At 41.9% G+C, this 27,297-nt stretch overlaps 1 protein-coding gene across 3 annotated transcripts in view; it reads left to right on the top strand.

Moving 5' to 3' along the window:
- LOC131275034 (leucine-rich repeat and calponin homology domain-containing protein 1-like) overlaps nt 1–18,841 on the top strand; it is a 107,016-nt gene extending 88,175 nt beyond the window's left edge. For 2 of the 3 annotated variants that reach the window (XM_071207351.1, XM_071207353.1), the window contains exons 3-8: nt 5,735–5,824; nt 5,928–5,964; nt 13,283–13,336; nt 14,212–14,284; nt 18,209–18,266; nt 18,769–18,841. In XM_071207351.1, the coding sequence (XP_071063452.1) occupies nt 5,781–5,824; nt 5,928–5,964; nt 13,283–13,336; nt 14,212–14,284; nt 18,209–18,231 (231 nt within the window). In that variant the 5' untranslated portion in view covers nt 5,735–5,780 and the 3' untranslated portion in view covers nt 18,232–18,266; nt 18,769–18,841. The remainder of the gene's footprint in view (nt 1–5,734; nt 5,825–5,927; nt 5,965–13,282; nt 13,337–14,211; nt 14,285–18,208; nt 18,267–18,768) is intronic. The other variant, XR_009182435.2, reaches the window with a different exon arrangement.
- Nucleotides 18,842–27,297: the final 8,456 nt, after the last annotated feature.

The raw sequence follows: 27,297 nt of genomic DNA, 5'->3' as shown, positions 1-27,297 counted from the left end.
TTGGCTTCTGTAAATGAATTTAGTCATTTTAAATACTTCTCAGTTATTCTTTTTTCCTATATAGTGAAAGATATAGTTGTTAGGCCTCAGAGAAGGGCCTCTGTGGATAAGCAGAGATGACATGAAGAAAACTTTCACATGAGAGCTAGGCAAACCTACATTTATTACATCTGCAGAGGTAAGGAGCCAAGGCCAGTCCAAAGTGACTCAGACCCAACTCCCCATGCATCAGTTTCTGTCTTGCTTAAATGCCTAGTTACTACTTAGCATTTTCTTTGATTATGCATCAGTTTTTCTGCTTATGGGTGAACACACATAGCTGATTATATAATTGCATGATTAGTATGTTCAGAAAATCATGCTTGCACATACATTGGGTGATCAAGAAAGGGGCAGATAACTCCACCCCTGGGTGGGAAATTTACATGCTAATCAGCAAGTTGAAGTGAGGACAGTCAGGGGCTGCTTCTGTGCAGGCCCAGCCAACTGATTAAAGCTGGTTTTTCTACTTGATTGCTTCAGTAGGATAATCTTGACCACCAAAAGTGGAATTTGGTAGAAAGAAAGGGTTGCATCTCATTACCTTCTGATTTACATATAATTTGTTCCTTTGTATCCTGGCTGTTATGAAATAAAAAGCATAACCTTGCAGAAAATTCTCTAACAAGCCAATCCTGTGCCCTGCTTCTGTAAATCAGCCCATGAGAACATGGCCTTGCAGGAGATTATCAAATGAACCACTCCTGCCTGCCTCCCCACTTCTGTAATCTAACAAACCACTCCTGCCTCTGCTTCTGTAAATCAGCCTGCAAAAGCATGACCTTGCACCTACCTTCTGCCTCTGTAACCCCACTTGCAAAATTCCACCTAGCAATGCATTAGCCAATGAGTGAGAGCCATGCTAGTCCCACATAAAATATAAACCTATGAAAACTGAAAAACAGGGCTCAGAATTTGGAGACTGACTCTCCTGTGGGCCTGTATGTTATAAATCTGTTCCTCTGCTAATCTGAGTACCACTTGGGCTTTTCTGCCACTCAGAACTCCCAGCTTTACAGCAACATTTGGTTCCCTGACTGGGAAACCCAACTATGCTGGCCCTTTGAGCCTCTGATTTGAGACTGGCAGGCATGGCTGGTGGAGATCTCCACATGAACGAGGCAGCACCACCTGTCCCCTTGATGGGGCATCCTTCGGGGAAAGGATCCCTGTGGGCCATGTCCTCTGACCCAGCCTGACTCAGTGGAGGGGTGGATTGAACAACATAAGAAGATGCTGGAGGGAAACGGACTTTGGCCCAGTGGTTAGGGCATCCGTCTACCACATGGGAGGTCCGCGGTTCAAGCCCCGGGCCTCCTTGACCCGTGTGGAGCTGGCCCATGCGCAGTGCTGATGCGCGCAAGGAGTGCCCTGCTACACAGGGGTGCCCCCCGCGTAGGGGAGCCCCACACGCAAGGAGTGCACCCATATGGAGAGCCACCCAGCACGAAGGAGGGAGCAGCCTGCCGAGCAATGGCGCCACCCACACTTCCCGTGCCACTGACGACAACAGAAGCGGACAAAGAAACAAGACGCAGCAAAAAGACACAGAAAACAGACAACCAGGTGAGGGGAGGGGAATTAAATAAATAAAAATAAATCTTTAAAAAAAAAAAAGGTTAAGAATCCCTGTTTTAAAAAAAAAAAAAAGAAGATGCTGGAAAGGTAAGGCCCCAGGGCTCTGAGACCCAGTCAGGCCCATCTCCAGATACAAGTGCAGACTGATCACCTCCTAAAATCTTGAGATTCAAGATTCCAGGATAGGGTACTCCCTTGGGTGGGACTGTGTAAGCTCTGAGTGATTGAGTGAATGACTGGGGACTGCAGAGGCCTCTACTGATCTAGTCTGTGGCCCATGGCCTGTGCTACAGAACCCAAGTGGGTCCCAACCTGCACCCAGCGGCTATGTCATACAGCATAATGGATAATCCAGACTCTACATAATGCCTTAGCTAAGGCGAGGCTAAGTTCTCTTGAGAAACACGGACAAGCAGGCATCTGAGTGGACTTGTGAGGGACACCCCTCCTTTGTTTGACCTGTGACACCAGTTAAGGGATGGGATCATCACAATCCAAACTCACTATCTTAGATGGTATGTTAAAATTTTTCAAAAAGGCCTTTTCCAGGAATTATGGTATGTCCTCCAGAACTATCCAGATTCTGTGCAAAGTTGAGTGGCCTAAGTTTAGTGTTAATTAGCCCTCAGAGGGAACCCTAGAGGTGGCCAAGGTTCGTGCAGTTTGGCAGACAGTCACTGAAGCCCCCGGCCACCCCAATCAGTTTCTGTACTTCAATTCCTGGTTAGAAATTGCCCAAACCCTGCTCTCTTAGGAAGGGTCAGAGTAGGGTCCTAGTAACACAAACAGCCAGACTTTGAAAACCTTTTATTCTACAAAAATCTCCAGAAGGAAATCCACTATTCCTGCTGTATAGTACAGCCATTCCAGAATATTTCCCTGCCCCGGAGACTCCACAAGCAGATCTCCCAGAGAAGACTCCACTTTCAGGCCCCCAGGCCTGTCAGCCCTGAGGGGGATCCTGAAACCCCTTTGGCAAGGGGACATCAGTCAGTGCAGCCTGTGCTTCAGAAGCCCCTCCACAAAACACAGGGTCCACCCAGATCAGTGCAGATGGGACTGAACAACCCAGGAGGCCAATCCTGTTTCATCAACCTTTCACCACTGCAGATCTCTTAAACTGGAAGCACCATACCCCTTCACATTTGGAAAAGCCTCAGGCTCTTATCCACCTCATGGAGTCCATTTTCCAAGCCCACCGCCCCACTTGGGGTGATTGCCTCCAACTCCTCCTAACCCTGTTCAATATGGAGCAGAGACGCCAGATCCTCATGGAAGCCAGAAACTGGTTGTGAGAACAGACCCCCACAACTGTCTTGAAACCAGAGGAATGGGCCCCAGAAGCAGCACCAAAAGCTCAACCAGTCTGGAACTTTAACACGAATCAGGGACAGGCTGCTCTTCAGTGGTATCAAAAAGCCCTCCTCAGAATGGTACGAGAAGGAGCAAGGCAGCCCACAAACATATCCTAAAAGGCCTCCATCAATCAACAGCCTGAAGAAACTCTGGGAGATCTGCAAAGCCTTCAGGATCTACACTCCCTTCAACCCAGAAGCCCTGGAAAGCCAGAGAATGGTCAGTGCATCTCTCATCACCCAGGAGGCATCAGACATCAAATGGAAACTTTGAAAGCTAAATGGGTTCACAGAAATAAACATCTCCCAGCTCCTCAAAGTCTCAAACAGTATTTGTCAATCAAGACAAAATCTCCCTGTTAACAGCAGCCTGTTAACCCTGTTAACCCAACCAATCGCAAAAGGCCACCCTGAAAAGGGAGGAATACTTCACCCTGAAACACTCCCACTGCTGCCAGTACCTCTTAATGGAACAGTTATGGCCTGGGGCCACCTGATTTTCTTGTCTGAACTTAAAAAAATCCTTTTTTTTCTGCCTGTGGGTGGTTCCCCAGAACCAATCCCTATTTGTTCTTGAATGGGAGAATCCCAAAACTCAACAAAAAATTTCAGTTAACTTGGACTCAACTCCCACAGGGCTTCAAAATCTCCCCCACCCATTTTCCTGAATCCTGCCACTTTCCTGCTGACCAAAAGAAAACCTCCTGAACATGACTGTGCAGAAGTAACAAAAAAAGTGTATGCCAGATGCCCTGACCTCCAGGACAGGCCACTTTCTTGCCCAGATCAAACCCTATTCACGGACAGCAGCAGTTTTCTCAGAGATGGAAATAGGCTCAGATTTGCCAGCAACAAGTTTGGTATCTAAAGTTTGTCATCTCAAAAAAGCACCCTAGGGAAACTGGCTACTCCTGGGTGGCTGAGTCTTCATCCCAAAGGGGACCACCCACATGCTTGTTCAACAATAGCACCAGCTCACCCACCTGGGCAAAGCTGCTTTAAGAGCCCTGCTCAGAAAATATTACTACAGTGCCCAGCTGGCCTCGCCCTGCACCACCATTAGTAGAAAATGCCAAACCTGCACTAAAAACAACCCCTCCCAAGGTCCCCAGGCCCAGCAGGCATCCAACCCACAGGAACTGCCCCTTTTAAAAACTTAGCAGTGGACTTTACAGAAATAAAACCAAGTCGAGGGTATAGGTACTCATTAGTAATAATGTGTACCTTCTCAGGCTAGGTCAAGGCCTTTCCCACTGCACTAAAAAAGCAAAAAAGTAACTAATGCTTCACTCTGAAAAATAGTTTCACGGCACAGAATACCCTTATCCATAAGCAGCAACAATGGCCTGACTGTCATAGCAGCCATCATCCAAGAGCTAGCAAAATGTTACAAATTAAGTGAAAACTCCATACAGCATATAAGCCCCAGAGCTCAGGGAAAGTAAAACCCTAACTCTCAAAACCACCCTAGCCAAGTTCTGTGAAAAAAAAAAAAAAGGCCTCCCCTGAGTAAATCTGCTCCCATTAGCACTCCTTAGAGTCAGAGGCTTCCCCAGGTCCTGGCGTTATTCACCTTTTGAAATTCTGTTTAAAGGACCACATCCAATTACTCAAACCTTCAAGGGAAATCTTGGACTCCTAGGAAAAACCAGCCAGGATTCTATCCTCCAGCAATTAGGAAAAACCCTAGCCCAAATACACAAACCATCCTGTCTCAAGATCTGATCCCATTAAGCCACCCAGTACACCCACACTTTTCTGGAAACCTAGCTTGGTTTAAAAAAAAAATAGAAAAAGGAGACTTTCCAGCCCACCTGTTGCTTCTTAAAAAGATAAGACACTTCAAGAGATGGAAGTTGTTTATTTCTAGTGGCATGGGGCTGAAAATTAATCAAAAACATTTATATATGCATTGGATATTCCAGATTGTGTGTGTGTGTTTTGTGTGGGTTAAAAAAAATTATTCATTAAGTATTTATTGAGAATAACTTTGTCAGGCATTATTGTTTTGATTTTATTTTTGTTAAGCACTGATTATTGTAGTACATTTCAAAGATTTAGATTTTATACAACCTTAACATTCAAACATGTAGTGGAACACTGATGTCCTGTTTTGCTTTTATCTTGGTTTTTTTCTCTCAAGGATTTCTGATCATTAGTTTGATAGCATTTCCAATAGGCATGTATAACATGAATGCATTTCTACCCTTTAAAATGGCTTTGGGATTTTTATATGACTTTCTGAGATTTCTGGTTTTATAGCTCTTTGTAAAAAAATCTCACTGGTTAACATTCAGATTCTAAATATTAGAAAATTTCAAAAATAAAAATGCATCACAAATTATTTATGAATTCTTATATTTAAAGTGAAAGCATTAGTGTAAATCAGAGTTCATCCTATTAAAACCAAATTCCCTTATGCATATTCCATAATGTAGTACTCTCAACAACTTAACTTGCTTCTGTAAATTAATAAAATTCTAGAATAAAATTTAGTAGATGATACCTATGAAAATGATGGCTTTCTCAGAAATTTCTGTTAGGTAGCAAATAAGTTAGATTTAGATATACCAAATGGAAAATTATATTTTAGCATGTGGTAGGAAAATACTGTGTAGTTTGAAATTTTATCATAAACTTTTCATCATCTAATCCTAAAGAGATACTAACTTTTGAAAGTAAAGATGACCCAAAGTGGTAGAATTTATTACAAATAAATGCTTAATAAATTTGCTTACATCTTTTCCCCTCATACCTTTTAGATTAAGTGAAGATATTAGCAAGAGAAGTGTTGTAAACCTTTATCCCATGAAATCAGCAGAAGCCTTAGAATTACAAGATTCTGCACTGAAGTATGTTTACTTTTTAGTAACAAAAACAGACTCCTCCTTTTTACATTGAAGCATTTGTGCTTTAAATTCCCCTGCTATCTTTTTTTCCCCCTTGTTCCTACAGTGGTCAGATTCAGCTGGAGACGTTGCCAGGGTGTGAGGTAAGGGTGCTCTCAGACTAGCCAGGGCCTGCCACGGAATTCTGGCCACCATGTTCCCTGAAGATTCATGGGTGGTGGTGGTGGGGTCGTATGGAATGGCCTGTCCTTCTCGTGTTGTTTTTCTGTAAGCCTAAAACTTCTTTGAAAATAAAGTTTATTATTACTTAAAAGAAAAGAATATATCAAAGAGAAACTACCAGAACTATCTGAGAACAGGGAAAGGGGGGTTTGGGTAGAGTTACATGAAGTAAAATTTAAGTGGCTGTGGAGAAGGCAGTTTTGAGGTGAAGTAGGAATGAACCTAGAAGGGCTTAAAAAGATGAACTTACCCTGGTCATAGGGAGAGAGGTTTGAGTGAGGAACACTCTTTAAGTCCCTTCTTGTTGAATGGGCTTAGAGTGGCCAATGTCAAGGCAGGATTGTGCACGAGCCAATTTATATACCCTGAGGTGTCAGTCCATGTGCAGTCTCACACTGGTAAGTCTCTGTGCTAAAGAAATAGGAGAAAAGGGGACAATAAAGGTCAGAGCCTTGTCCCCTGAGAGTATGGGTTAGTTGAGCAGAGTGACTTGCTTGCAATTGCTTTGGGTATCAGTCATTCCCAGCTCAAGGGTCTACCGTGGGCCAGTTAATTGCCCTCATTTTCTGCTAATTGGAGTGAGAATAATAGCTGTTATAAAAATGGAATGAGATTATGCAAGAAGGGTCTTGCAAACACAGGACATGCCATAAATGGTATCTGTTATTCTTCTCCTAGTCTTTTATTGCTAGGGGGGTGGTCTTAGAATCTGGGCACCACTGCCTTCCTGGTGGAGACATTGATGCATCACCCCATCGTGGAACAGCAGGAAGCCTTTTGTGTGCAGGCTGCCCTGGGCCCATGTCATCAAGCTCTCCATTCCAGACACTGCTGCTGCTGATTCTGCACAGGCACATTTTATTTTTTAAGGACTTTATTTGGAAATCATTCTAAACTTATGAAAGATTGCCCCCCCAAAAAAAAAGCCATTTCAAGGAACATTCATATATTCTTTTTTTTTCTTTTTTTTTTTAAAGATATTTAGATTATGCAACTGTCACATAAAAATGTACAGGATTCCCATATGCCCCACTCCCTACCATCCATTTATTCTTTTACCCACATTTGCCTATTATTAACAAGCACTCCATTTATACTGCCATTTACTCCATCTCTACTTCCCCCTTCCCTCTCTACTCTTCCCCTCCCTCCAGCCCCCACAGCACATACACTCAGAGTTCTTTTTCTAAACCATTAGAGGGTATGCTTCTTACACCATAGCCTTTACTCCTCACCATTTCAGTGTGGGCTTTTTACTAACAGGCATTTTATCTTAGAGAGCTACCTTTCAATATTAACTTCGTACATCTACATTGATAAAATTCTTTCATCTAATCTTCCTTCCCTAAGGAAGGAAGGTCCTTCATAGCCTTGCCCCCTCCAGTGGTGGATCTAGTCTAGGAATTGGTGTTGCATTTATTGGGGGTGTAGCTACAGCCTCCTTTGATCTGGAAATGTTGTAGAGAAATCGGGTGTGCACGGTATCAAAGGCCAGGACACGAGAGTACCGAGAAGGAAGTTGATTTATTTTGACCAGCCAGGCTCGGCAGACTCTTGTCTTAATAAAAACCAAGCCACAAATAGCCTTTTTCAGACCTTTTTATACAGAGGATATAGGATTAGGGAGACTAACTGTGATGGTATGCAAACAGACCTTTGGTTAGGTTTTTCAGTGTTTGATCTTAGTATCAGATAGGTTATTTCCTCCAGGCGAGTTACATATTCTCCACATTCAAGCCAGCTTGGATTAGCATATCTTCCACATTCCGTCTGGAGGCAGCCCTGAATACACATTCAGTCTTACACCCTTTCTGAACGTTCAAATACTGTAGGGCCTATATTACTTATTTGGCCATTTTGGGGACTAGGTACACTTGGAAACAATTTTGAATTTATGCACAGGCTATATCAGCACATACTACAAACTTTCTTTAACTTTTGTGACCTTGAAATTTTGAAGGACACAGTCCCTGCTCTCCCCCACCCCCTTTCCAATAGAATGTTCCTCATTTTACATTCGTCTGAGGTTTCCTGATGATTCATAATTAGATTGGGGTTCTGCACTCTTGGTTGGAAAACTGCCCCAGGGTGCCCCAACTGGAGGCCTGCCACACCAATCTACCCCTCCCTGGTGGTAGTAATTCCTTCACCTGGCAAAGGTGTGGCCTGATTTCCCCACTGGGTAATTACTGCTTTTTAAATCCTCCCTTGCAACTCATCAGTCTATGGGGGGATGTTTCCAGACCAAGGTAGTGTCTTGCTGCAGACATGCTTTTGACCTCACCAGACAGATGACCACCAATGAGCATGGCATCAGGAGTCCCAGCAGGGCTCAGTGCCTCTAGGGGAAACAGTGTGTCCACTCTATCTCAGTGTACAATTAGAGGAACATCCAAGGATCTCCAGTGTCTTCTGCTGAAATGCAGGTCTTCCTGATCATGAAACCTGCCACGTATTGAGGCCTTACTTCATCTGGACAGGGTGTGAGGTGTTTGACACGTGTCATTGTTACTCCTTTCTTTCAGCACATACTTACTGAGTACATACCATGGCACCCAAAGAACTAGCAGTGAACTAAGCCAAGGTCCTGCCCTCAGGCATTCAGGATCCAGATAAGGTATTAGGGAAAGGTGGGCATTATGAGGCACAGTCTACAGGTGAAGAACCTGGAGCTGCCATCAGGTCACATGCTTGCCCGAATGACTTAGGTGGTAAATGGCTGGTCTCTGCTTTTCCACTACATCATATTGCTTCTGCATGATGTGGACTAGTGGTGATGTACTAAGCCTTGTCATATTTAGAAACCTAGTGGGACCCGAATAGACCAATCCTTTTCTGAACAACTAGTTCTCAGCAGGGGTAGAGAGCATGTATGTCCATGATGATGCATTTTGCCTCCCACCAGGAATGCAGTTGGGGAATGGAAGGAACAGGGGTGGGTATATCCTGGACTAAGTACTGACTGACCCCAGGTCAAGTTTTGCCTTGATCTAGTCTTCATCCCATCACTTAATCCAAGTAGCTCTGTACTTGAGTGCTTTTTGTTGATGCCGTGAAGCACTAATAATTCCAATAGTTATTAAGAACTTCTACTAAGGTTGGACATCTCAGTGGTTAGGAAAGAATATTTCAGTGTCACATTCTCTTAATATTTGTCCCAAGATTCTCTTAATGTTGAACTTCTCATTTTCCCATCAGCAAAGGTGAGCTGTTTCTCTGCAGTCAGTTCTAGATTTTCCCAGGGGAATTTCATTCTCTCTATTGATCTCCTCTTTATTTTTCCTGTTCTTTGCTTTTCTCCCATTGTTTGACACAAGCACAGACACACTTAGGGGTTCCCCTCTGAGTAGGGTCATGCGCAGTGGCTGGCACACAGCCAGCAGTCCCTGAGGGCTTACAGAAGGGAGAGAAAGAGGATCCAATGATAAGGAATGGACTTTGGGAAGGAAAATTTCAATGTCCTGCCCATTCAGTGGACAGACCACTGGGTTTTAATTGATTGCTGAAGGTACTCCATCATTTAGGCACAATTTATATTCTATTCTTGTAATGCATTTCCTTATGCTTATCTAAATTGAAATGTATCTGGAACATTTCCAATTGCCCATAAACTTCATGGGATTTTCCCAAAATTTGACTGTTTGCCATCATTTTATTATGTCAAGAATCCTAGTGTCACCCCAAAGAATGATATTTCAGTTCCAAGTAATGTATCAATCCTTCAGTCAGTTTGGTCACCACTGCTTCCCCCCTTTGTTTAAGCACCTGCTTGAAATGTCCTTGAACTTTCCATCTCATAGAGTCTCAAAAAGAGATATATCTGTGTACCTGAATTCAGGAGATTGGGGGAAACAAACCCTCTGGAAAAATACCTTGAGTCCATCTCTTATGTATAATGTTTTGTGTTATGTTAATTAATTCAAGGTGTTTTTTCCCATCCTTTTTGGTTGGATGAGGAGTCCTCCTACTGGAGTAAGAAATTCTTACTCCTTGTCTTCCTTCTAGGGCAATTCACCATCTTTGACTAGATGCATGTTCACGATTTTAAAAAGGGAGGTTGGATTAGCTGGCTCTGGTGGGAAAAGGAAGTCACACAGAGCAGGAAAAGGAAAAGGAAGTTGTGCCTTGGCAAGGCTGCCAATAATGACTATGCAGAACTTAAATATGTTTCTCATTTATGATCTGGTTATTTTCACATTCTCTCTTTCATTCCATTTGGGAAGAGAGCAAACCTTCCAGGATACTCTTAAGTCAACTAACGAGTATCTCTTGGTAACCTGGAGTGGCTTCAGCCTTGTTTTGGTGTAGAAGACTGGAATATGAAGGCAATAAAGTTGTCATCCTGAGTCTGTTTTAGGCACTTTGGTGGCTGAGGATAGGATAAGGAGTTTACGGAGAGATGAGCAAACTAGACTGGTGGGGTGGGGTGGGGTGGGCTTGGATTGGTAACTGGAAGCTGTGTTGAGCACATGTGCAGGAAGCTGCACTGTGTGTAATGGTGTGGGACCCAGTTAGATACGGGGAGGCCAAGAGCATGAGGCAGTTTGTCATTGGCACTGCTTTCTCTGACTTTATACTCATGTTTGATGACTTTCCATAGGAATTTTGGGTAGCCTTGGCATCCATTCAGGGAGAACTGCAAATGATCCTTCTGTATATAAATAATAGAGAATGAGCTGAAGAGTTAGGGGGAATGACAGGAAATAGGAGGGGAAGGCGTTGCTTATCACGAGAACCAGCCCAGAAGTCAAGTTCCTTGTTGGAAGTTCTAACAAAGCCACTTAACTGAATAGGGAAAATGAGGACATTTTCCCCCCTAAAAATATGTTCTGGTTTTGACATAAACCCAAAGCTAGAACATAATTTATATATATATTCATTTATTTTATTTATTTCTCTCTCCTTCCCCCCCATTTTCTGATCTCTGTGTCCATTTGCTGTGTGTTCTTCTGCATCCACTTGCATTATTAGGTTGCACTGGGAAACCGCATCTCTTTTTTGTTGTGTCATCTTGCTGTGTCAGCTATCCATGTGTGTGGCACCACTCCTGGGTGGGCTGTGCTTTTTTCATGTGGGGTGGCTCTCCTTGTGGGGCACACACCTTGCAAGTGGGGCACCCCTATGCAGAGGTGCTCCTATGTGGCACAGCACTTCTTGCATGTGGCAGCGCTGTACATGGGCCAGCTCATCACACAGGTCAGGGGGCCCTGGGGATTGAACCCTGGACTCTCCATATGGTAGGTGGATGCTCTATCAGTTGAGCCACATCCACTTCCTGATTTTTAAGATTTTTAAGAATAGCATTACTCAACAGTGAATTCAAGATAAGAATAGAGATTGGCATGAACTTGGTGGAATGTATGAAGATGTTTATATTAGCAATTACCAGCATTTTCATTAGGGTGGATCTACAGGGTTCTTGATTATCATAAAAAAAAAGAGAAGGTAGAGCATAGTGGTGTAGCTCTGTGGCTGAGTGCCTGCTTTGCATGTACAAGGTACCAAATTCAGTCCCTGACATCTAAAAAATAAAATCAAAAAAAAGAAGAAAGAGCATCATGAAATAAGCTAGTGTTGTGCCCTGTGGGGCCCCTCATCTCCATGTGTCTCTCTCCCCTGGTTTTTCTGGTATGCTACAGGCTCAGGTGCCCCTTGAATAAGAATGACTCCAGGCCCCAATCTCTACCCCCCAAAATTCAAATATATATCCAAAGGACTGCTGACCTTTTTCATCTCCAGGCCTCACATTTCTCATTCTCTACATGGCTAAAGTGAAGCTATCAAATTCCTTAATTAAAAAACAAACAAACAAACAGGTGTTGTGGTCATATATGTACACCATAACGTTTCCCATTTTAGCCCCTTTCACACATACAATTCATTGGCCTTAATCCCATTCACAGTGTGGTGCTCTCAACCCCATCACCACCATCCATTCCCAAAATGTTTTCCTCGACCACCCAGAAACTCTGTACTCACCCCCATCCTACCCCAACCTTGTAGTCTACCTCCTGCCTCTATGAATTTGCACATTCTAGTTATTTCCTATCACTGAGATCCTGCCACATTTGCTCTTTTGTACCTGGCTTCTTCTACTCAAAAATGTTCATCCATGCCATTGCATGAGTCAGAACTCCATTATTTCTACAGCTGTGTAGTCTTCCATTGTGTGTAACACATTTTGTTTGTACACTCCTTCTCTTGAGGGACACTTGGGTTGCTTCCACCTTGTGGCTAGTATGAATATTGCTATGCATATCTGCTGGACACCCCACTTTCAGGTTCTTGGGGTATATACCTAGGCCATATGGTAATTCTGTACTTTCTCAGAACAGTCAAACTTTATACAGTGACTGCACCATTTTACATTCCCACCAACAACATTCGAGGATGTATTTCTCAACATCCTCTCCAACACCTGTAACTTCCCATCTTTAAAAATAGTAACCATTCAGGTGGGTGTGACTTGGTATCTCATCATGGCTTTGATTTGCATTTCCCTAATAGCCAGTCATGATGAGCATCTTCTCATTTGCTTTTTTGCCATTTGTATATATTCTTTGGGGAAACATCCATTCACATCCTGGGCCCATTTTTTCATGGAGTTGTCTTTTAGTTGTCAGCATCCCTCTGGAATTGCTCCCAAGTGTCTTCTCTGTGGGTCTCAGAGGTACCAGTACCCACTGAGCCACTCCTCTTGGAAACCAGAATGTCACCCATGGTCAATTCCAAGCTCTGCACATTTTAACTGAGCTTGTTTTTTTCTTGAAAACTTTCTTTGAACCATGATTGCCAAGGCAAATTGATGTTGAACTGACAGCATGTGATTTGCCCAGGTGCTTTTGGGTTTAGGCAAAAGTTTTTATTAACAGCTCCCCATGTGATTCTGTGTATTTGGGAACTGCTGGCTTGGACCCTTTCTAGAAGACTGTAATTAAAATGGGGTGGGGGTTGCATGTGAAAGAAGCCAAAGGCAGCATGGCTGGTAACCACACAGGTAAACAGACAAGCTGATGTTGACAGGTACTTTGTGCTGGGAGGTCCCTCACCTTAGTTTGTGTTCCAGTTCATATGTACTCCTCTAGGAATACAACTTTAATGGTTTTAGGAAATGTGTCTATGCCTGACTTAAAACACTCATTAGTTAATGTAGTGTAGGAGGAAGAAAGATGCATTCTTACCACAGCAATTTTACAGTCCAGTGGAATATACCATGCTTTCTTTTTCTTCTTCTTTAAGGTGCAAAACGATCTCACATTGCAGAGTAATGGCAGTCAGTATTCTCCAAATGAGGTGAGTTTTCTGAAGGTTAATGGAACTGGAGGCCTTTCATAAAGCCTGAATTGGAGCATCTTCTACAGCAGGCGTTCTTAACCAGGGGTCTGTGAGTTTGAAGTGAAATTCAAAAATACATTATTCTTGTGGAGATGTGCTGGAGTGGACATGAAATATTTATTAACTAATACACAATACAGTGTGGACTTTTTAAGGGGTCCATGGTTTTCACCTGACTGGCAGAGGGATCTATGGAACAAAAAAGGTTAAGAACCCCTGTGTTACAGAAAGAGATCATCTAAGACTGTGATTAGTTAACTGAGTGTTGCAGATTCACTTTCATTAGCTATCTTAGCCTTACCTCACCCTAATTGTAATTAAAGATTGTTTATGAGATATAAATATATTTGTAAAACCAAATAGGGGAACTTCTTTATAGACTGTCTGTGTTCTAAACTGAATGAAACCAGCTCAAATCAAACCACCTTTGGCATATCTTGTTATCCATAAATGATTCAGTGTGCTTTTCCTGTAGACATCTATTCAGTGAGTGTTGGTTCCTCATTTCATTGCAGTATGAGAGTCTTCATCTGATATGCCCCATTTTGGATGTGTTGGGGAACAAAATGATTGCCAGTTTTCCATGACTAAAATGTTTCTGTAAAGAACAAATAAAAAATTGAGTGAATTCCCCCCCAAACAATATTCTTTTGATTGTACCATTTTTTAAAATTGCCATGTGAAGATGCATCTATTATTATATATTTTAGCCAGGCCCTCATCTCACAGCAGCAAATGCAAAAGGCCAGTGGTTTTATAATCATCCTTGAACACAGAGATGCCTGCTGAGTTCTCTTCTGTTTTTTAAATTGCCTTTCCTTCTAACACCACAGGTGAGAGAGGACTCACCTGCAGAATCTCCTACCACAGAGAGCACCACTCCCTTTGGCCTGAAGCCTCCATCAGGTAAACAGAATGCTCAGACAGTTTCTCTCATTAGCCTTTTAAAATGATCCATTGTCAGTGTGAATGTCCTTATCAACCCTGCGAGTATAATAAATCCTGACCTCAAAATTGGCCTACCACCTGGGAAGCCCAGACTTCAGAGTTTTGCTTCCGAGTAATCAGCTTATAAATCCATATTTTCAGTCATGCATGGCTTGCCTCCTTCCAAATCAGAGTAAAAGTAAAGTGGTGAGGGGTATGTGTAGAGTGGAGAAGAAATGATGTTTGGAGTTTTTGATACCCAGGGATTATCTGTCAGTGATTCGGTTGCCCCAAGGGTGCCTGGTGCTCTGCTGAGTCCATGATTAAGGGCTGCCTCTAGGGGAGGAGCTCCATCTTCCACAGCCTGAACTTGCATCCTGAGCCTGGCAGGTTCTATGTATTTACTCATCTAATAGGATGGTCATTTCAAGATTTCTCTCCATGGCCAGGAATCTTTTTTTTTTTTTAAAGCCTTTCTTGAAAGCATTCTGCTTATATTACCTCCTTTCTTTCATTTACTATTAGTATATCACAGAAGTAAATTATAGCAATGTGCAAAATATTTTATTTTTTAAAAAAGAGCTACAGCTAGAAATGTTGTGATTTCTCTATTTATCTAAAGGTCTGGTGTCATATACCTTCTTTCATGTCCTTCATTGTTTTTATATTTTTGATTCTTTGGTGTTTGGCATCCACTCACAATTGCTTTTAAGAAAATGATAGATGACTCAGACACTTCTAAGCAAAAACTAGCTCAGATGTTCTTGGGTTTTCCAGTAAAGCATTTGGCAACAACCTAAGTTCTACATATGCATATTTTGGGAAAAGGGTGGGGAGGGCACCTGTAGAAAAAAGAACAAGGATGATTCTTTTTTTTTTTTTTTTTTTTTTTTTTTAATTTTTTTATTTTTTATTGAATTTGTAATAATATTACATTAAAAATATATATGTGAGGTCCCATTCAACCCCACCCCCCACCCCCCCTCTCCCCCCCCCCCCCAACAACACTCGTTCCCATCATCATGACACATCCATTGGATTTGGTAAGTACATCTTTGGGCACCTCTGCACCTCATATACATTGGTTCACATCATGGCCCATACTCTCCTCTATTCCATCATGTAGGCCCTGTGAGGATTTACAATGTCCGGTGATTACCTCTGAAGCACCATCCAGGGCAGCTCCATGTCCCTAAGACGCCTCCACCTCTCATCTCTTCCTGCCTTTCCCCATACCCTTTGTCCATTATGTCCACTTTTCCCAATCCAATGCCACCTCTTCTATGTGGACACTGGATTGGTTGTGTCCATTGCACCTTTATGTCAAGAGGAGGCTCAGATTCCACCTGGATGCTGGATGCAATCCTCCCATTTTCAGTTGTAATCACTCTAGGCTCCATGGTGTGGTGGTTGTCCTTCTTCACCTCCATCTTAGCTGAGTGTGGTAAGTCCAATAAATCAGATTGTAGGTGCTGGAGTCTGTTGAGGCTCAGGATCTGGCTATCACATTGTCAGTCCAGAGATTCAAATCCCCTAAATATATCTTAAACCCCAACATTAACTGCACCTCCAGCACATTAGCATGAAAGTCTTATGAAGGGAGATCCCATCTGAGTCCAGATTCATCACACATAAACACCATTTCCGAAAAGGATGATTCTTTTACACAGGGGAGCCTTTCATTTCTGAGCAGGCTGGCGGGGTGTAATGGTTTCCCAGCATTTCAGATGGACCAGGAGGCAAAGCCCTTTGACAAGATGCTTGGGCTTGGCAAGGGTTAGTGGTGCTTTAGGGAGAGCAGAATGGTACGTGAAATAAGGCTCAAATGCTGGCCCCTCGCTGGGCCCTTGTTTGGAGCTCTGAGCATATGCCACCTCTGAGCCATGGGCCCTGGGCTTCCCGTCCTCCCAGGCTCAGACATGTGCTGGGGAAAACGGAGGCCAGTCAGGGCATGGCTCAGCTCTGCCTGCATGGAAAGCACCCAAGGACCCCAGGGAAAAACAGCTTTATCCTAAGCTTTGCGGTCAGTTCTGCACAATTTTAAAATATTTTTATGTTGAGCAAATCAAGATAAATTTTTTTAGGAGGTACCAGGGATGAACCCAGGACCTCGTACATGGGAAGCAGGTGCTCAACCACTGGGCTCCATCTGCTCCCCAATGAGAGCTGGTTATCTCATTTGTTTGTTTTGTTTTTAGGAGGACTGGGGATCAAACCTGGAACCTCATACATGGGAAGCTACAGCCACTCCCCAGAACAGTATTCTTTTGAAAGGCAGCTTTGCACTTTAGCTGTCAAGTTGTTTTTAGTGACTTTTTTAATTCCTTTTTTGGGCATCCATGCTCACTTTATCAAAGTTAGAGTTTACCCTCCACTTGTACTGTGAAATCATTTCAAATTCTTTGTGGTGGTAAAAAAATTTTTTTAAAATCAATTGTTTATATTTTAGTAGGAGGAAACAAAAGTAATCCCCTCTCCAAGGTTTCTACCTTTTTATAATTTTGACTAGTCAATGAGGAAATCAGTTTTGAAAGTTCTCTGACTTTGGTTGCTGTGAATAATAGTAATTTATCTTCAGGAACATCTGGCACATTTGAACTTTATAAAACAAGCATTACATATTGGGAATTTATTTCCATTTCATTTATTAGTTTAAAAATATTACAGTATATATTTATCACATTTTCTAGGAAATAATATATCTAGTAATCTTAATTGAAAGTCAGATGGTTAAAAAAGAAACCCTTTTGACTGAGTAGCTCTAGGTAAAAAGCCAAGGAATTTTTATTTTAAAATTAAGTATGTGAATTTATGTGATTTGTGTGTTATAAATAAAAGAAAGCAGACTGCTCAAATCAGCAAGTTGGAATAAGAACTTAGATTCTTAAAGTCAGCTGATAGTTTTCTTCAAATTTTTTTGCCTTCTGATTTTTTCCCTCAAAGAAAGATAGGTGCATGTACCCAAACAGTCATTCTAGAACCATGTCCATTTATTTTACTGGCCCTGCCTTACGATTGAATGAAAAAATTGTATAGCCATTTCCTAAACACATGAGATTGCTATATTGCTATATGGATATTTAATGGGAAAAAAAGAGGAAAGTGCTTCATTTCATTAATGACCCACTAAAGAGTGCTTGAAATTGACCTCTATTGGCTAATTGGGTTTGTTGTTAAAGAGACCTTTACAATGGTCCAAAATTGTTCTTATATTGACCAATATTCAAAGACAATATTGAGAAGTGTGTCAGAGATTGAGAAAAGAGTTGGCTAGATTCAATTATCAATAAAGCATGCCAGTAAGAATTTCAGCTGCCTTAAAAAGAAATTTTACATTGCTTTGGGGGGAAAAATCACAGCTGGTCAATACTGATCCTGTAATCGATGGTTGAGTTTCTAAAGAATAGATTTATCTACACCTCTATTAAGCTTTTCCTGTGCAACCAGATTTTTTGTGACTAATGTTTGTTAAGAGCATTAATTATTTGGAAGGCCTTTGCAAAAAAATTACCTGGTAGGTCTTTTGCTTTTTTTCTGCATGACCTATGGGTACTTTCTTCCTGCTGACATGTTTCATTAGAACTTTAAGTCTTTGGGCTTTCTGTTGAGATGAATGATACTAACAGCATGCAAAGTAAATGACTGATAAGTACTAACGCTCAGTTTTTATCATTCTTTTTATTCCTTGCACCATCTCCCATTCTTCTGTATTGTACTTGTAAAATGAACTCCATATCAATGAAATCTGCTTCATTTCCATCCAACCCTTATGCTATTTGTGACATGCTGCTGCCCCTTTGGTTTGTCCTGGTCCTTGTGCAACACAATGTGGACTGGCTCTCATGCTCTCCTGCAGACCCAGCCCTCACTCTTCCTCCTATCTCTTCCAACAAACTTATGCAGGCACAAACATGGGACAGCTCTAGTGACAGTGTTCCATCTGCAGGGGACAGTGAGAATGGTAGGTGGCTATCTATGTTATCTTTCAGTTTGCTCGTTAGTAAGCCAATGACTATACTCAAAACGTTCCTTTCCATGAAGCCAAAGATAGAGCATATGCAAGTGCATGCCTGATATAGATATAGTGAGAGAAATGGAGAAGTCAGAAAAGTATGTGCCCATTGTTCTAATCATCTTGAATATTTTGAACGTTGGGGAGGACTTTAAAATACTTTTTCTCTACCTTTTCTGCTAGGGTTTTTGGTGTTTGTTTGCAAAACTTTAGGATGTGTGTATTTGAATTATCTCTGCTCCTGCATCTGAACCAAGTGCGTTTAGAGTTTGATCTTTTATTATCTATGCTTACCATATGAGATTTTTAAAGTAACTAAAAGGTACCTACACTGACCCCAAGTGTCACACTGAAAATAATGTTATAGAAATTTCTAAAATGAAGAGAATCACTTACCTTCTCTGTTCTCTTATTTGCATGTTTTGACTCCTGATACCTCCATGAATGTAAGTGCATCTTGAATAATATTGAACAATATAATTTGGCCTGAAGATCAAATGTATGAATAAAAATTGAGGACACTCAGCCAAGCTTGGTGGTATATCTTTTACTTTTGTGACCATAAATATCTTACCTTGCCTAAGAGAATGAGATAAAATAATTATTTGGATCTACATAGCATATATAACTGGATCTCCATTCTAGTTTAATAGTGGTTCAGATTTTAAACATTTTACTTTAAAATACAAAATGATAGTAGTGATGTTAAGTGGTTCTAAGGGCATGATTTATAGATAAGAGAAGTGAGATGTGAAGCATAACCACAATGCAAATGCAATAGGAAGATAGATTTTCTGGTAATGTTTATTTTTTAAAAATCTAAGTGTGTCATGTGTTACACATGGAAAATTTGTAGTTTTAAAAACTTGCAGTGATTTCTGGTCAAAATTGCTGATCCAGTTCCTTACATAGAGGATAATGTATACCCTGGAAGGGTCAGTTACAAATGAAATTTTAAAGTTTCATATGCTTCTAAAGTTTTTAATTGAAAATAAGTATGACAAAAAACATAATGAAACAAAAACTCTTATATCTACCTATTTTAAATTCTGAAAGTTGAAGAGGGCTAAATGGAAACTTTCTTGATAAATGGCTTCTTTACTTAAAAATTAAAAGAAAGGGGGAGGAATTTTTTTTTTTAGAAAACATGGCTATTTATGGGTCTGATATGAGTTAAAGGAAATAAAGCCTGGAATGAAAGATTTATGCATGGTTTGGTATTTCCATAGGAATGATATCTGAAACTGAAGGACTTTAAAAAAAAAAAAACATTGGGAAAGAATAAGGTGTCCAATACAGAAATAGAACACCTAATGTTGCTGATGAACCAGCTAAAACCTCCATCTCTGCATAGCCTGAGCCACACTGAGCTATGTAGAGATGGAGGGGCAAGCCCAGGCTCTAGATTCTGGTGTCATCTCCTCTGCCACAGCTACATTCATTTCATAGAATGAAAATTCTCAGTATTTACTGAGGATACATATGTGCAAGGTATGAAGCTAGACTGCCCTTTTTTCAGTAAAATCCTAAGATCCATAAAAAATGGTTATTGCAAAATCCTTTTAAAAATAAAAGAACCAAGGGAAATGGATGTGGCTCAAGGAGTTGGGCTCCCATTAACCATATAGGAGGTCCAGGGTTCGATGAACAGGGCCTCCTGGTGAAGGCAAGCTGGCCCGTGTGGTGAGCTCACCCACATGGAGTGCCAGCCACCATGGGAGTGCATGCCCTGCAGGGGTGCCGCCCTGTGCAGGAGTGCCAGCTGCCGCGGAGAGCTGGTGCAGCAAGATGACACAACAAGAGACAGAGGGGAGACAAGGGGAACACATAGAACAGGGAGCTGAGGTGGCACAAGAGAATAATCACCCCTCTCCCATTCCAGAAGGTCCCAGGAACTGTTCTCAGAGCTGCCTAGTGAGAACACAAGCAGATACAAGAACACACAGCAAATGAACACAGAGAGCAGACAGTGTGTGTGTGGATAGAAATAAATAAATCTTAAAAAAAATAAAAATAAAAGAACCTTGGATTACTTATTTGATATGAGTGAAAGTTTCAGGAAGTCACGTATTGCTTTTATGCTCTACCACAGTAATATAAAGGGATTGTTTTCAATACTGCATGGCAGGGCCAGTCATGTCAGATGTTCAATGGTTGTCATTTTTCCTTATTTGCAATTTGACTATAAAGTGCCTCAGGCAACAGATGATTTTCTGTTCAGAAATGTACCTTACCAATATTCTCTAGGGGTTAAATTATGACTTGTGATTTAAATATATTTCCAGTACTTTTCTTTTTAATTAAAGGAGCTGTACTCTGTATCCACAACGTGTGAGCTAATGTTCCAAAAGGAACACAACCTCCTTTCTGTGCAGTTGTTAATGTTCCTTTTAGGTAGGGGATCCTATTTAGTGGCCTCTTGGCATTTCAAAGCTGATTACCACTTCGTTTTGTTTCCTCATGTTTGTTCCATTGTCCAACGTCCATAGCTATCCTTGTTTGTCTTTATTTTTTAATGTTACATTAAAAACTATGAGGTCCCCATATACCCCCCACCCCCCTCACTGGACTCCTCCCCCCATAACAACAACCTCCTCAATCATCATGAGACATTTATTGCATTTGGCGAATACATCTCTGAGCACCGCTGTACCTCATGGTCAATTGTCCACATCATAGCCCACACCCTCCCACAGTCCACACAATGGGCCATGGAAGGACATACAGTGTCTGGTAACTGTCCCTGCAGTGCTACCCAGGACAACTCCAAGTCCTGAAAACGCCCCCACATCACATCTCTTCCTCCCACTCCCTACCCCCAGCAGCCACCATGGCCACTTTCTCCACACTAATGCCACATTTTCTTCGATTACTAATCACAATAGTCCATGAATAGAATATCACTAAACCCACTCTAATCCATACTCTATTCCTCCATCCTGTGGACCTTATAATGGTTGTGTCCACTCCACATCTATATCAAGAGGGGGCTTAGATTCCACATGGATGCTGGATGCAATTCTCCTGCTTTCAGTTGTAGGCACTCTTGGCTCCCTGGTGTGGTGGTTGGCCTTTTTCACCTCTATGTTAGATGAGTGGGGTAAGTCCAGTAAACCAGAGTGTAGGAGTGGCAAGTCTGTTGAGGCTCAGGGCCTGACTATCACATGGTCAGCCCAGTGATTCAGGTCCCCTGGGTATACATTAAACCCCAGCACCAACTACAGTTCTGGTAAAAGTAACAGAATAGACTTGTGGATGAAGATCACATCTAAGTCCAGCTCCATCACACAGAAACACAAACTCCAAAGGAGGGCTAACTGAGATGGCTCCCCTGAACTCCATCTGCCATGACCATAGAACCTGTAGGCCTCTGTAGCCCTCAGAAGAACCAATACTTGGGTTGTATCTACTTTATCTGTCTATGGGACACTGCTTAGGTGTGCATAAGGGCAACCCCTCTGATAACCTCCTGGCTCTTTTTGAAGACTCATAGCCATATAAACTCATTTGTCCTTTCCATTTCCCCCTTGATTCAGGTCAAAAAGCATTTTTAACTCCTGGTATTATATGTAGACTGAGATATTCTGCTGGTCCAAGTTGACCCTTTTATTCAAGGTCATTTTCTAGTTACATCATCAGATGACCCTAGCATGACAGGAACTCAGAATCACTCTTACCATACTCTTTAAACTTAGTTCTTTGATTGAGTAACTTGTGTTTCCTTTTCAGAATGGTGCAGTACACACACTTCTTTGCCAAGGATGGGCTTTTCCTCACTTACACAATTTGTGTATATATGATACCAGAATGAGAATTAAATAATTGATTGACTTTCAATAGGAATGCAGTAAACAGGTCTCATTAACAGCAATGAGACATCTCTCTAAAGCAACCAGGCAGGATAATGGAACCTCATCCACATTGAAATGATGTGTGTTGACATTGTCCTTTAGGTAGTACATGGGATTTTTGTCTGCTATGTGTAAGCTCTTAACTACAATCATATTGAACTCACTCTTAAAACTTAGTGCTATGACCAAATTGCAAGGGTCAAGTTTTGGGAACTAAGCAAGGTACGCATTTGGTAAACTGCTAAGGGTTTTCCATCACTTACACTGACACCAAAGAAGTCTATTCTTCACTGAGAGAGACAATGAAGTTGGGAGAGTGAGATCAAAATGACTGTAGTATTAAAAACAACTGAGGGAGTGCTGAGTTCCTAGTCAGGGGAGCTGTATCACATTCCCCAATTGAAAAGGAATAGCCCCCCAAGTGCAATGGCAAAGACCAATAAAGAAGGATGGTCCAACAATGAGCCCTTGATACTGATGACTATGCTTATGAGCCTGTGTGATTTTGGCTTAGAGAGGGGCCACATTTCAGCAACATGTAGGTTCTCAGGAGGTAACTCTTAGGCACCCTGCAGCTCTGGGCCTGGTTCAAATTTCAGGTGCACAGGTTCATAAGCATAGTCTTCAGTATCAAGGTCTCATCATTGGAGCATTCTTCTTCACTGGTCTTTGCCCTTGCACTTGGAGGTTGTTGCTGTTTCATTGGGGAATGTGACACACTTCCCTGGCTAGGAACTTAGCACTCCCTCAGTTGTCATTTATAACTGTAACTACTATGAATATACCCAAAATATATCCAAACATTTTATCTACCCTATATATGTGCCCTGGAGAACTCCCTCCCAACCTTGTGTCCCCCATCAATAACACGCCACACCAGAGTTCCTCCCCTGCCATAGTTGGACCACTCTGTGGTCCAAAACTTCTTCAAAAATGAACCCTAATATATTGCCAAATTCAATTAATATGAAAATGAAGTAGTAGTGATAGGTTTAAAGATTAGTAATAGAATGCATACTAATTTAGAAATACTAAAATAAAGTAAAAATAAATTGTGGTATTAAGAAGTGCAAAATATCATAAAACTTTGTTTTGCCATTTTGCCTTTCATCACTCTAATAGATGTTGCCATGTATGTACAGTGGCAAGGCAGTTTCTTTCATTTCTTCCTCAGTGTCTAAATCCTTTCTTTTTATTTCTAACTTTTAATTTTGTCTTCAAAAAAGTTTTAGATCATGTTAAAGTCACATATAAAATATAGGAGACTCCCATATATCCAAAATCAAACCCTTTACCCCCTTCCCCAGCAATGATCTTTTTACGTGTTCATGCTATAGTTACTGCAGCTGATGTAAAGATATTGAAACATAGCTATCAAACACGGTTTCATTTGGGATTGCATTATGGTTAATATTTTAGACTGTACAATTTTTCTAATCTTATATTTTTTATTTTCAGTTTTTTAAGATTTTTATTTATTTCTCTCCCTCTCCCCCAGTTGTCTGCTCTGTGTCCATTTGCTGTGTGTTCTTCTGTGTCTGCTTGCATTCCAGGCAGTGGCACCGGGAATCTGTGTCTCTTTTTGTTGCATTGTCTTGCTGCATCACCTCTCCACGTGCCTGTGCCCATGCCACTTCTGGGCAGGCTGCACTTTCTTTCATGAGGGACAGCTCTCCTTACGAGGTGCACTCCTTATGCATGGGGCTCCCCTACACGGGGGACAGCGCTGCATGTGGGCCATCTCATCACATGGGTCAGAAGGTGCTGGATTTGAACCCTGGACATCCCATGTGGTAGACAGATGCTCTGTCAGGTGAGCCAAGACCACTTCCCAAATGTTCTGAACTTTTAGTTACCTTATATTTTACATTATGGTATACATTTTAGCCTACAGACTTTTATACATTTTTGGTGTAATTTAACACATCTTATATCCATCATTGCATGAGCTTGTGGAACACTTCCATTGACCCCCAGTTACTCTGCTTCCATCTATTCTATTGCTCTCTCTCCCTCCCCTCAGGACCCACAGTGACAACCAATCTTCACTGCCTCAAGGACCAGATTTAGATACTTACAACAATGCTGAGGGCTTGACATACTAGACTGTCCTCCCCCATTGGGAGCCACCAGTTCTCTTGAGAGACACAATTCCATCTATTTCAGAACATCAGGCCTCCCCAGGATGTGGGCACACCTTCCCACTCATTGTATGAGTCTCCAACCAATGATATAACACACTATGCCACTATGACAAGGTGAGCATTCACACACTCCCTAGAAGCCTGTCACTGTGCCAGTTGCCCCCACCTTAAGGACTTTAACCAGGTAATCCTTCTTTATTAAATTTTCCAAAGAGTTTTCTCAACATTATAGTTTAAACCACATGCTCAACAATCTCCCATGTTCAATTTTTTAAAAGATTTTATTTTATTTATTTCTCTCCCCTCCCCCCCCAGTTGTCTGTTCTTTGTGCCCATTTGCTGTGTGTCCTTCTAAATTTTGTCTGCTTCTGTTGCTGTCAGCGGCACGGTAATCTGTGTTTCTTTTTGTTGCATCATCTTGCTGCATCAATTCTCTGTGTGTTTGGCACCATTCTTGGGCAGGCTGCACTTTCTTTCATGCTGGGCAGCTCCACTTATGGGGCACACTCCTTGCACGTGGGGCTCCCCTATGTGACCTCTGTGTGGCGGTGCACTCCTTGCATGCATCAGCAATGTGTATGGGCCAGCTCCACACAGGTCAGGGAGGCCTGGGGTTTGAACCGCGGACCTCCCATGTGGTCGACGGACGCCCTAACCACTGGGCCAAGTCTGCTTCCCTGCCATGTTCAATTGTTCCCTCACCCCTCCCCCTGATTCCTTAGGCCATCTGACCCATCCTCCCACCCTAGACCCCCTCAGACCTGCAAAGACCCATCCAGTATTATCCCTATGCCCCCATCTTATCCCTTCCCTGTACAACTGCTTAACCTCCACTTTATCATAGATTTCACTCATGTAGACATCAGTGCACAACCTTCCTCTCCCCCCAATTTCCTGTAAGCCTATCATCCAGTCACTGAGACAGCTTTGTTTGATTATTTCATATCAGAAAGGTCATGTAGTAATTGTACTTCAATGCATGGCTTGCTTCACTGTACATAAGGTCCTTAAGATTCATCCATGTTTTCCCATTTGTTTGTACTGTATTTCTTCTTATAGCTGAGTAGTATTCCATTGTATGTATAGACAACATTTTGTTTATCCATTCATCTGTCAATGGGTTTTGGGTTGATTCCAAATTTTAGCAATAATGAAGAATGGCACTATGAACATTAGTGTGCATAGGTTTGTTCCTGGTTTTCAGTTCTTCTGCATATATACCCAGTAGTGTGATTGCTGGGTCATATGGCAAATCTACAGGTAGTTTTTGAGGGACTGCCAAACTGTCCTCCAGAATGGCTGGATTCTACTGCACTCCCAATAGCACTGGATGAATGTTCCCATTCCTTCATACCTCCTCAAACACGTGTAGTCTTCTATTTTTTGATAGCTGCCAGCCTGATGGGAGTAACATGGTATCTGCTAGAAACTGTGATTTGCATTTCCCTAATAGCTGGTGATTTTGAGCATCTTTTCACATGCTTTTTTTTTTTTTAGATTTATTTATTTATTTCTCCCCCCTGCCCCGGTTGTCTGTTCTCTGTGTCTATTTGCTGCATCTTCTTGGCTCACTTCTGTTTGTTGTCAGCGGCATGGGAATCTGTTTCTTTTTATTGCATCATCTTGTTGTGTCAGCTCTCCGTGTCTGCAGTGCCATTCCTGAGCAGGCTGAACTTTCTTTCATGCTGGGTGGCTCTCCTTATGGGACACACTCCTTGTGTGTGGGGCTCCCCTATGGGGGGACATCCCTGGTAGCATGGCACTCCTTGTGTGCATCAGCACTGTGCATGGGCCAGCTCCACACAGGTCAAGGAGGCCTGGGGTTTGAACCATGGACCTTCCATGTGGTAGACGGACGCTCTAACCACTGGGCCAAGTCCACTTCCCTTCATGTGCTTTTCGGCCATTTGGAATTCTTTTTTGAGAGAGTGTTAGTTCAAATATCTTGACCATTTTTTAAGTGGGTTGTGTGACCTTTATTTTATTTCAAACCAATAATTTACAAGATGTCCATTTTTCCACATCCTCAAAACCATTTTTTTTCCCTAATACCAGCATTAAAGCATGTGTGTAGTCGCACCTTATTTTTATTTTTGGTATCTTATGTGCATTTCTCTAATGGCTAATGATGTTGAGCATCTGTTTACATGCTTTTTGGGCATTTGTATATATTCTTGGCAGATATGTCTATTCAAGCCCTTTTCCCATTTCTTAATGGGGCTGATTGTCCTTTTATTGAGTTATAGTAATTCTCTTTATATTCTGTGTATTACACTGTTAGCAGAAACACAGTTTCCAAATATTTTCTTTCCTTTTTTAGGTTTTCTTTTTTACTTTTTGGAAAAGTAGTATAGTAGAAAAGTAGTTAAGTAGAGATCATGGATCAAATTTTGGAATTAGGTCCTCTTTCTGACCTAGGGGATACATTTAAGGTTAGAGCCACCTTCTTGCTCTATGGTCCCCATGAGCTTGCCTAAGAGGGTCAAGGGTGCAAGGGGAGCAGAAAATGAAGAGGTGGCTGGGCCGTTGGGGAAGAGCATGGCTGCAGATTCTCCATGTCCTGTGGCTGGGGAGAGCTTGGATACCTTTCTCAGGAGGGAGCATTCCCACACAGTGCTTTTCATCAGAGAGCTCTTCCCCTCCTGGGAACACTGGACCCCTTTGATGGAAGGTCTGGCCTTTTGGGAAGTTCTCTGTGACTTATATCCATTCAGCTGGCAATCTGCAGATGAGGCTCCAGAAAATTTCTGTCACAATTCTAAAGCCATTCCATAGATGGAATTTCCTATTAGAGTGCAACCCAAACCCCTTTTCCATGCCCCTCACCTGAGGGCATATGATGCCACTGAATATTTTCTAATGTTCACTTTGACTGATGGAAAACGCTTGACTCTGGTTTGTTCTTCCCCAAGATGGACCACAGATCTTGTTTGGATACTGGTTATTGCTCCTTGGTTTTATGAACACCTTGGAAAAATTTCAAAT

This window comes from Dasypus novemcinctus, chromosome 2, assembly GCF_030445035.2.
Source record: "Dasypus novemcinctus isolate mDasNov1 chromosome 2, mDasNov1.1.hap2, whole genome shotgun sequence".
Taxonomy (NCBI): Eukaryota; Metazoa; Chordata; class Mammalia; order Cingulata; family Dasypodidae; genus Dasypus; species Dasypus novemcinctus.
The sequence above is the reverse complement of the archived record's forward strand: the minus strand, read 5'-3'. Positions and strand labels throughout refer to the sequence as shown.